The sequence below is a fragment of the Gadus macrocephalus genome, chromosome 16, assembly GCF_031168955.1.
Source record: "Gadus macrocephalus chromosome 16, ASM3116895v1".
Classification (NCBI taxonomy): domain Eukaryota; kingdom Metazoa; phylum Chordata; class Actinopteri; order Gadiformes; family Gadidae; genus Gadus; species Gadus macrocephalus.
This window is the reverse complement of record NC_082397.1, coordinates 14,468,135-14,480,003: the sequence shown is the minus strand read 5'-3', so window position 1 is coordinate 14,480,003 and position 11,869 is coordinate 14,468,135. Positions and strand designations below refer to the sequence as shown.

The window sequence follows — 11,869 nt, the reverse complement described above, 5'->3', positions numbered from 1 at the left end:
TTCCAAGTTTCCCTAACAGCTCAACATGGTGGCGTGGGATTATGGTGGGGCTGGCTGCTCGATGACTGATAAGTGCACTAATTGGTTCCCAAGGTGGATGTGGCAGTTCCTCTTGATTGTTTAAAAATCTGAAGATTGTTGGCAAGTGTGTCTTTTTCTTGGGGAGGGACTGCTTTTTGCCTGCAATGTTTGAGCAGTGTGAGAACTTGCCAGCCTATCTAGGAATTCAATCAAGTTTGTCAAGTGTTTTCCCTCCAGCGGTGTTCAAGAAAAAGAGTTGCTAATTCATACAGTACATTAAGGGTCCCTCACTAAGTAAACCTATGAGGGACATAAGGAAATTATAACAATGTCCAGGAAGTGAGTCGTCCTATCAGAAAAAACAGGTTGAAATGTCACTTGCCTTACAGTTTTTCTCAATCATTTGAACACGTTTTCTGTAACTATAGCTAAATTTCTCAAAACTCAAAACAAAAACCTGAGAAGAGTTAATCATTTTGTCAAAACTACACAAATTCTTCCATCAAACAGTAAACACAGCTATCATATGAATATCTCTTAGAGAGCATAAATTAAACACTGGTGTGATCAACTCAAAACACTTCCATCAAAATACTATTTACATATGTTTTGGCTTTATGAGGCCATGTTACATATTCCAATGTATACAATTGTTTAGAAATAGCTTTCTTTTTTAGAGTTGCAATTAGGTGGTACATATAGTATAAAGACTGTTGCCATATTGTAATACAATACTGTGAATATATCATATAAATATTGCAATAACACAATCGTATCAGAATAGGATACAATGCATATTTGTCTATCCAATGAGCTCCAATGGGCTAAAGGCAGCTTCCCAGAGTCATACTGTACACCTATAGTTGATGGTGCAACATTGTTCTGACAATACACCAATGTTACCAATTTTGGTAAATTACAGTACATTAATTGCACTGATAAGTAAAATGAAAAACACTACAGTAAGAACATTTTTAGACTGTATTTCGGGGGATGTAACGATGAAATCAGTGCAAGTACAAGTACAAAAAGGTAACAAAGCAAATATATATATTTTTACTGTAATGCAGTAAAATGTTCAGCTGAACTGACTGAATAAAAGGTTTTTGCAGGCCAACAAAAAATAAAAATAAGAATATAAATGAGGTGAAACAGATGTACATGTAAATCAGTATGTATCCCACCTCCAATCCTGATCAAGCCAAAGGACCATATCTACAACACAGAAGAGTTCACCGAGTCCTCTTTTATGCTCTGACACATGATTTAATTGTTTTGCCAGTTGAGTTTGAAAAGGTGAGAAGTGAGTTAGACTTATTGGTTATTAGTTGTTGTGTTTTGAAGGCCAGTGTGATCCACATGAACCAAGTGTGCTAAATGATGAGATTTGTGCTTAGAGTTTAGCAAAAATGTGACAACAGTGGAATTGTGCCTAGAGTTTGGCATTCTGGAGTCTTGTAGTTGATATATGAGCTTTTCAGAATTTTGTGCATAGTTCCATTTTTGTGTGTGTATACAATCGAGAAAAACTGTAATGGAGCTTTAAGCAATTCCTCATAATCCAAAAGGTATTTCACAGAGGTGTGTGTTTAGTAAATTACATCTTTATCAAAAAAAGGAAATGATTTTATTTATTATTTTCAATTGAAAGGTTGCAGAACTTAGTTGGCTCTCAAGGGCTTTGGGAATGTGTTGGATTCTTGTTTTCGGTACAGTTCACATGCTTCGCTTTAAAGCATGCTGTGTACCATATTGCACCAACACCAATCCGCTTGACGGATGTGGTATTCCAAGCATGTTTGCTCTTCGAGCTCTGGCTGAAAAGAGGTTCACCAGCAGATAATTTTTTTGAAGGCCTGTGCTTTCCCTCTCTCGTCTGCTCTTCGGTAGTCCTTGGCCCACCCCACTCCTCTTTAAAGGCCTGAGAAATGTTCTGATAAGACTAATAAAAAAAAAAAAACGGTTTCTCCATTTGTCTGAATTATAAATCATGCAAGTGCTTTGGTTTGTCAGCACAGCACTTTTCTAAAGATGTGACTTGTACAAAGCAAACACGTTGCTCGGGCCTGATGAAGGAAGGGTGGAGGAATGCCGTCGTATGGGTTTCCATGTACAAAACAAAAAATAACAAACATGCAAGGTAAGAATATGCACACGTCACCGGACCCTAGACACCACGTGTACAGAAAGGGCAGGCAAAGGAGAGATATATTGCATGAAAATATACATCTTAGGTTCTGTATTCATGTACTTTCTGTATGTATGCACTGTTCATCTCATGCATGTGTTATTATTTTGTATTCATTTTCTTTGAATCTGCAACTTCCAGCTAGAACATTTTTCCAGCGTGGTGGCTTCCTATTTGCTACCCATCTGCGCTCGAGCGAGTTGGACATGGGTTTGGACAACGTTTTTATCAAGACATAAAGACTTAACGTCCAAACTTTTAACTATACACATTCTGTTGATCATTATAGTTGATTTTTTTATAATCATGCATGTTTCACTTTTAATATAAATAGTGGTCTCCATAGCACAACCCTCTTGCATCTGCAACAGCTGTACACTCATTGTAAATATGCTTCCATTGTGAATTCAATTTCAGATGGTTTGAATTTGAATATTTTTACAAATTATACGCCAAAAATCATAACTTTTCTGAAGAGGGCCTGAAAAGGCATTCTATTTAGTTTGCGACACAATGTTTAGATATATTGTTGACAAGCAAATTGAACTAGAACACAGACAATACATCATGAGTGATCGAAATTATAACAAGCTCCATCACTCCAAATACCCCCCCCCCCCACGGCTGACCAGGAATCCACGTGAGATGCTTGTTGGCTCAGGATCTGAAGCCAACTACAAAATGTATTAGTCACAACGGAGGAGCCGAGAGAGTGAATGCATTGAGACTGGGTTATAGAGCTTGAGTCTACACAACACTTCCTACAAAGTGGAGCGTAGAAGAGGAAAATGGGCCAAATATGAGTCACCGAGCTGCCTGGTCTGGCTCTCACCAGAACTCATCAGTTTTCCCCCCGGTGCCTTGGCCTGGACTGGATGTAAGTTGGAACCTGCAGCGCATAGAGAGTAATGTCACCACAGAGAGCCCACATCTGGAGTGTGGTCTGGATGTCTGTTATTCACCTTGGAGGTGCGCCAGTCTGCTATGCCTTGTTTGGTGGTGACACCAGAATTCATTAAAAGCCATTACAAAAAAAGTATACTCAACACTGAATCAGAGCATCCATGCTCTTCCCTACTTTGGTCTGTTATCTCCTCCGGGGGAGAGGAGGAGATCAATCTCTCTTTGGGGTTTCAAATCCAACATAGCCAGAGTTTTTTTTAGGTATGTTTTTGCTGCATTGACTCAACCAATTGATGGGTTTTAAATGTGTGCGGGCACTGTCACCCATTCACCAAAGCAGGAATACAGTGCGAGAGGCTGATGAAGTAGTGGAGTGTTGTAGAGAGCTACGCTCTCAGAGAGCCCATGAAATAGCCAGGGCCAAACTTCAATCTGTGATCATCAGAGGATAACTGTCTCAGCTCTAAGCCGGGACAGCAGTCCCCGGCAACATGTAAACACTTATCAAGTGAACAAAGGATCATTGTACCACGCTGTGGCCAGTGTGTTCTACAGCAATGTCCCAATACTGCAACAATAAATACACACAAAGAGAAAACGTAACTGTGTTCACTAAAGCTGTGTGGAATACTCTAGATAACGTAAATAAAGAGACAACATGGTTTTTATAAGCCCATCGATGCAGAGCGTGTGAAATTTGTCATGAAAGCCATATGAAAGTGAGGCATTTTATCAGTGATTGCATGTTATACATGATCTGTGTCTCGTCAGTTACCAAACCAGAAATAACTCACTGCCACTAATGAAATGAGGAAACTGTATGTAACTCAGCTTGATGGCAATCCTCATAGACATATTGCAAAACAAGATGCAACTTTCTATAGATTCATATCATCAAAGTCATAACTTTGTCTTAAATTGTGGTTAGGACATTTCTTATTATTTTTTTTATTTTTATTATTAATATATATATATATTTTATTATTTCTTGGTGACTGGGTGACTGAAACTTTCTTCGACATCTTTCATAAGGTTTTTTATAATGCACTATTAAATGTTGACACGATGACAAAGTTGGTTCAATGACTAGACATCAATTCAGTCTTCATTTTTTTTGATATTGGCTTCCCATCCAGCTTTAACCGGAGGGTATTGCAATATAACAGCAGATGTGTATATTTCAGTAATAAATGAAAGGACAAATCCTCCAAATGTCAAAGAAAATCAACACTTTATCAAGATGATAATCATCATTATCATCAATCATCTTGGGTTGATAGTGGACCGGTTATTTTTATATAACCACACAAACCTCACTGAGTGATGAACAAGGTCTGGTGCTCACAATGCCCGATGAATTTTCTGAAACCTGTGTGATGTAGAGGCAAATGTTGCAGACAATTTATAACAACCAGTGTTGAAAAAAAATAAAAAATAAAAAAATAATATATATATATATATATATATATATATATATATATATATTGGAGCGCAAAGGTACAGATCACATCTTCGAAACATTATTGATAGCCCTTTGACACGATGTATGTGCATAGAACCTAGGAATGACTGATTCATATTTTTAAATAAGCCAACAAATATCCAAGCGATAAATGGCAATGGATTTGTTTCAACAGAGAAAGTAGAACAGCTGTTGGTTCTAGAGGAATAATTTATATAGAAAGCTTTACCACAATTCTCTCTTTTTTTTTCTTGATAAAAAGGTACCACAAACCTGACTTCCCTGCTATTTGGCCCATACACCACATGTTTGCCTTATGGCAGACTTTAGTAATCTGCCTAAATTCAACATAAATACAACATGAAATATTTCCGAATATGTTTGGATAGTATTGGCATGCCAACCTTCCATGATAACAATAATTGATTTGAACGCAATCGGCTGATGACAGCAATGTGCGATTTATACCCCTGACTAACTTACTTTTAAATGTTCATTATGAAAACCTGGCGCGTTCATTCAATACCACTCAATCTTGTTTACAGTTGAAGTGAAATTAATATGCTATTGTTATGCATGGGTAAATGTGAACGGAGTCATTGTTTTTCTTTAATGGGGTTCAAAGTCTTGCCATGCCATCATTTCTCACACTATGCTTGATGGAGATCCCAATTCCAAAATTTGTGACACAGTCACACACTATGTGAACTTTATTTGTTCTCTCCAACTGTTTGTAGTACAACATCCCCCTTTTGGCAAAAACACCCTGTGACTTTGCCCAAAGGAAGAGCCCCAGACATGAACCAAAGCAGACATTTAGTCTGAAAAAATCTTCATTCTTCATTCCAGAATTATCCCCTACCTCTGGAACAGGGCTCGGATAATTAGGGCCATCAGTCCAAAACCAAACATGGAAGGAACGGTGTATATGCCGTGCAAAACACAACATTAGCTCAGTGTCCTCCGAATGTTTGCATGATAACTAATGATTATCTGTAATCACCAGGAGTGGGAGACGTTCCAGTCTGCTCTCTCTCTCTGCTATTGAATCAAGTGAATGGCTCATGCAGTGAGGCTCACCTGGGATGCAGACAGCACTGCCTTGCGTATTGTTTTGGACGTGCAAATGTGCCGCTTTACTGCTGTCAGTTAGCATTGGTTCTAAAAACACTGACACTAAACAGTGAAGGAAAACATATCAATGATCTTATTGACTGGGGCTCCTTTGGGCCCCCTTGAATCATTGCTTGTCCTCGTTCGGCACCAAAAGCTGACTAAATATCTTCTGCTCGGGTTTAATCACTTGCATGTGGGGACAGAACATTTGATGTATGGTATGATGTAGCAATCCTGCAAACCATTCATGAGACTTATACCTGTTTTGGCATTTTGTTTTGGTGTTGCAGCATGTCTGGAGTCTTGCACGCCAACTTCATTCCCCAGGAAAAATTCTTCATGACTTCATTTAAACCTCTTTCGGACTTCATCTCCGTCTCCCAATTAAAAGCAGCATAACTCTGGACTTCATCCCGCGAAAGGAAGTCAGCGTGGGGGAATTGGATATGAATGGTGAATGTCAGAGAGATGAAGAATTCTGTGTACCTTGGACTGTGGCGAGGCACTATTTGTGTGCATGTAACCAGCCACGTCACTCATTTCTAGGTCTGAAAAATAATTACTTTGGTCACAACTTCTGCCAGGTGAATGGAACTCCAGCCAAACACTTTTATTTATTTTTTTTAAATCTCAGACATTTGCCCCATGACAGCATTGAAAAATGGCCCACGACAGCCTAGCAAGGTGTTTCTAGGAAGAAAGTACACATTGGGTTTCCATGCTGCCCACTGTGGATGAAGACCCTGTCAATGGTAGTCCTCAAGACACAAGGGTTAGGCTCCTTTAGACATCAAATCTGGGAGATTGATTACAGCTACAGTTAAACGACATTTAACCGATAATCAATCAGTGGACATTTGCTTTAACTCCAGTTAAGGTTTAAATAACGGGCGGTTGTACTCGCGTTGAATTGAGCTGTTTCTGATGTGTTCAAGGTAATGAAATTATTGGCTGTTATTACCTTGCGAGGTTGAAACCTCTACCTGATGCAGACTCCTGGGTATCATTAGAACACAGTATCACCTCATACATTATTTCCTTGTGTGCTTTATGCTTTTACAGCATGTTGAATCCCTGCCTTGAAAAGTTTCCGAAAACTGGAATTCTGTCAATGAACAGAATTTTGACGCAGTTCCAACAGAACGCACAGGTACCTATTCTGCGGTCTCTCTGCGCTCGTGAAGGGGCAACAGAATAAGCCAGATGTCTTAATAAATGCACAGCATGGATAGTCAGTACCAATGTTGCACATGTTTGCTGCATCTTCCAACACATGCGCTGCTGAGGTCACTCATCGGGGAAGAGGAGGACCAGACAGGCAGGTGAATGTTGGCCAATCGTTTGTGACCTCCCTTCCGTGACCCGGGCCACATGGTCCGACCGAGCCTTCCTGCTGGCGACGTTGTGACCATTGACCCGGCCCTGAACACTAAAGCAGACTCTTTTTATCGTGTTCCTGCTGTTTTATCATGATGTCATCCCCCTGTGATGCGAACGCTTCTCTCAGTGCCGCGCTACAGAACGGGGTTTCACAACAGCCTCTCTCCAGGCTCACCTTCAGACTTTAATGCCGACCCCCAGGGACCGAGCTGTGACCGGCTGTATTGCTGTGTTTCATTTTCTAAGGAATGAGCCATAAAAAAGATTATTGCTCTCTGCTTCAGAGTCAACCGGGTCGGAAAAGGGGAACCATGGAAAACAGGTAATTATCGGAAAAATTGCTTTTGCTTTTTTTCTGGGCCTGTGTTAACGCTAAAAGATAAGCCCTTATTGTGTCCATGCATACGCTTGCCAGACAGTCCAATTCCTTCTGGATGAGAAGGGAACTGTGTGTGTGTGAGAGAGGAGCGATAGAGAGAATGAGAGAGAGAGAGTGAGAAAGAGAGAGAGAGAGAGAGAGAGAGAGAGAGAGAGAGAGAGAGAGAGAGAGAGAGAGAGAGAGAGAGAGAGAGAGAGAGAGGGGGGGGAGAGAGAGGGAGTGAGAGGGAGAGAGAGAGAGAGAGAGAGAGAGAGAGAGAGAGAGAGAGAGAGAGAGAGAGAGAGAGAGGGGGGGGGGGAGAGAGAGGGAGTGAGTGAGAGAGAGAGAGAGAGAGAGAGAGAGAGAGAGAGAGAGAGAGAGAGAGAGAGAGAGAGAGAGAGAGAGAGAGAGGCTGTCTCTCTCCTCCACCCCCCCCCCCCCCCCCCCCTTCACTCCCTGTCTCGCGCTATACACTCAGTCCTTCGTTCTGCTTGTCTGTCTGTCTATCTCGTCCTGTCTGTTGCTCCATGCTGGCAACAGCATCTGCACTGTTGGCAGGAGTGACCAGAATAAAAACAGGAACACCAGACATCGGGGAGGGAAAAAGGCAAAGTGATCCATTGAACGCTAGACTTTGCCCTATCCTAATTACGTCGTGTCCTGTATCTTTTTCTCTCTTTTCCTTTTTTTCCACTCTCCAAGACTTTGGGCTATCGTGGTAGTCAGATAGAGGAGCATAAAACGTGCATATCCAGGAGAGAGGTGCCGTATTGTGGAGCGAGATGGCTACCAGAGAGGTTCTGCTGTTCTTCTGTGGACTCTTCCTCGTTGCTGTGATTCAACCGTCCCTCCAAGGCGGTGAGTGTGACTCTCTCTTCTCACCGATGAGCTGAGGCATGACCTCTGCTTGTCATCAATCACCGCCGGCTTTTAACAGGTGCTTTCCTTCCGACCAAGTCTCCCTTCAGCCACCTGTTCAGCCCGCTTGAGGTGTTCATGAACTCAATAATATTGCAATGTCTGCTTAACATCTATCCAGTTTTTTATATCCTAATCGTCTTCAAATATTATGCCTTCATTAAGATATTAGAATGCATATATTTCTTATGTAATATATGCATTGAAAGTTGTATTTTATCATTTAAATATTAAACATAACGTTGGTCATGTCATTTATATGAATGGTAGATTATTGTATTCATATTTATTTAAAATGACCTGTCCAGCAAACAAATAATCTGGAGGAGGTCCGGCGTTTCAATCACATTTCCATAGTTTATTATAGAAGTGCATGTGTGTATGCAAGTCAATTGAAGATAGAATATCCTCTCTAAACCTCGGTCAATGAGTCAAAGAATACCAGTGTTACCAATTGATCAAGTTATTTAAAGATACAAACATTCCCACTCAAAATGACATCCTGTTTATTCACACTGCACATGCAACTGATCACCTACTTTTGCTATAATTAGAAACACAAACGTTCTTTGATGCTAATGTACTTGTGGTTCTGATCTGTTTTTTGGGATTCAAGTTCTCTACTCCAAGTTTTTGTAGTTGTCACACACCCATAAAGATGATTTGTGTTTGGAAGAGAATATTTCTGACTTTATAATGAGCATAGTCAAATAAAGATCTCATAACATGTCCTCTTAAAGACACATTGGTGTGCTTTAGTGACACAGCCAGTTGTCCATGCATCCTGTGTAGTAGGCTGTATTGTAGTCGTCCTATATTTTCATGTTGTTTCCTTTCCTCAACGCGTGTATTGCCTCCAATACAAGTATTTATATTTGGGAGAGCACATCCAGAAATGGTAATAAACACCAATCACTGTTACTGTAATGGGGGGACAGATCTCACACACACACACACCCACACACACCCACACACTCACACACACGCACACACACACACACACACACACACGCACGCACGCACGCACACACACACACACACACACACACACACACACACACACACACACACACACACACACACACACACACACACACACAGACACACAGACACACACACACACACACATACACACACTGGTGTCTGGTAGGCACCAGGCCATGTTGTTACAACTCAGGGTGTATTCTTCAGTGTGTCTGATACTGCATCTGCTTCTGCAGCTGTCCAGACATTGCTCCCAGATAACCCTAACAAGACTCCTTCAACTAGGCAGCCGCATCGATCCGAATGTGTGGGCGTGTGTGTGTGTGTGTGTGTGTGTGTGTGTGTGTGTGTGTGTGTGTGTGTGTGTGTGTGTGTGTATGTGTGTGTGTGTGTTTGTGTATGTGTGTGTGTGTGTTTGTGTATGTGTGTGTGTGTGTGTGTGTGTGTGTGTGTGTGTGTGTGTGTGTGTGTGTGTGTGTGTGAACAAATGTCAAATTCTATTCCTGCGCCTGGGTTTTGAATTGTTTGCAGGATAATTTAGCACAGGTTATTTGAAGAAGCAATATTTTTGGAGTTTGTCTGATTTAATATCAAGCAAAGGGCATGGATACAGCTGGTCTGTTTCAGGGAGAGAGAGAGAGAGAGAGAGAGAGAGAGAGAGAGAGAGAGAGAGAGAGAGAGAGAGAGAGAGAGAGAGAGAGAGAGAGAGAGAGAGAGAGAGAGAGAGAGAAAGTTTGGGGTGGTGGGGTAGGCTTTCTCTCTCCTCCTGAATCGTCTTTTTTTCTTGCTCCCTTACTCCTCTTCGTCCTGTGAATCTTTCAAACTCTCTCTCACGTCTGGCTGTTTCAATGTTTTGTTTCTTAGCCAACATTCACTTTGTTATTTAGCTCCACCATTGAAACATGTGTTCAGGCTCTGGGTTTGGTTGAGGGCACTGCAAGACAATTATTTAAGCTGTGTTTATCTCCACTAAAAGTTATACATCCTAGTCCGATGCTTCTTGTGGTTTCCAATCATTCCATCAAAGCTTTCCAATGGGGATGATAACGTTAAATTTCCTATCTAGAAAAAGTATATCCAATCTTCTGTATATTTCCACTCTTTATACACTTGTTTGAAAGCATCAGCATTAGATTGGTTATTGGGACCACCATGTAAGGACACTAGGATAGTGCTGAATAGTACTCAATACAGTGTTGACTAGTACTCATTAAACAAAGATAAATAATCCCGCCGGCCAAGATACTGCAGTACTTTTACCATATCTGCTTCTCTGTTGAGGGTATAGTACACTACACCGTTTCCTCCACACATGAATGTTGTCATTAATCCGCAGACAAAATTCTGAAAATATTCAGGTGCACTGTGGTGTAACTTCTTACATGTATGTAAGGTTAAAAGGAATAAAACAATGTGTTTAATGTACAAATAAATTACTATATATATATTATATAATACACTTATATATTTATTAGCTAAACAAATAAGAGCATAACCTCAACATTTTGAGTGAGCGGTAAGCCAGCCATAGCCATAACCGTTGTCTGAGATGCTGAAAACCAGCTCAATTTGTGTACACTTTTCTAGAAGATTTACTGCTCGACCTCTGGTACAAGGGTCACTTATGAACATGTAATAGTAGCAAAAAACCCTCTTTCAGTTTAACCTATTTTATTTTCCATCCAAATCACTCAATATATATTTACCAAGGACCATGAGGACGCGAGTGGCTGTTTTTCGGTTCATATCATTGAGTTATGATCCAAGAGGAAAGGAAACATCTGCAAAGTAGTTTATTGATACATTTGAGTCTTGTCATGTTTATTGCGTAAACATAAGTAGTGTGTTTGCTGCTATCTATGTCTTCAGCAGAGTAACATTCCACTTACACTTTGCATGCACACCGCATCTGCACGATGGATCGAAAGAGATGTATATGATTCTGATCATTATGAATAGACTAAATGTTAAAGCAAATGTCCACTGATTGATTATCGGTTAAATGTCGTTTAACTGTAGCTGTAATCAATCTCCCAGTTAGGGTTAGGGTTAGGGTTAGGTGTATCTATAGCTCCGATGACCTCTTCTTGGGAATTAGTTTCCATGCCCTTAACAGGCAAAGTATGTGGTTGTATGATGTATGCGATTCATGACACTCAATCATGAGAGTCAATGCAATGTGCAATGTACAGACACTTTTTAAAATGAATAAGCTTCTGTCTAGCTTTAATCCCCTATTGTTCGTAGCAGTGCAAGAAATATCCCAACAATAGGTTAATTTAGCAGTGTACAAACCTTCTCTTTAAAACACCCTTGGAACTTTGAAAAATGATTAAACCATCGAGAAAAGAATGCAATCATTTGTACAATAACTTTATGGGTGACAGTTAAAATGGGCTGTTACAAATGTGCAAGCCAGTTTCTCAACCAGTGTTGGACCAGGCTTTGCCCCGGGACTTCAGAAAGAATTTAGCACATTAATCCTCCCCAGTGGTGACTCGACCCTGGCTGCAGTTGAAGGTAAATGAATTCACTGCAG

The 11,869-nt window shown here is 40.6% G+C and overlaps 1 protein-coding gene across 50 annotated transcripts in view; it reads left to right on the top strand.

Annotated features, from left to right (window-relative positions):
- Positions 1-7,914: 7,914 nt before the first annotated feature.
- The window catches only part of elna (elastin a), a 52,190-nt gene continuing 48,235 nt past the window's right edge, over positions 7,915-11,869 (top strand). For 32 of the 50 annotated variants that reach the window (XM_060076345.1, XM_060076372.1, XM_060076366.1 and 29 more), the window contains exon 1: positions 7,916-8,286. In XM_060076345.1, the coding sequence (XP_059932328.1) occupies positions 8,211-8,286 (76 nt within the window). In that variant the 5' untranslated portion in view covers positions 7,916-8,210. Of the gene's footprint in view, positions 8,287-11,869 lie in introns of all 50 variants that reach the window. The other 18 variants (XM_060076376.1, XM_060076373.1, XM_060076371.1 and 15 more) reach the window with 2 other exon arrangements.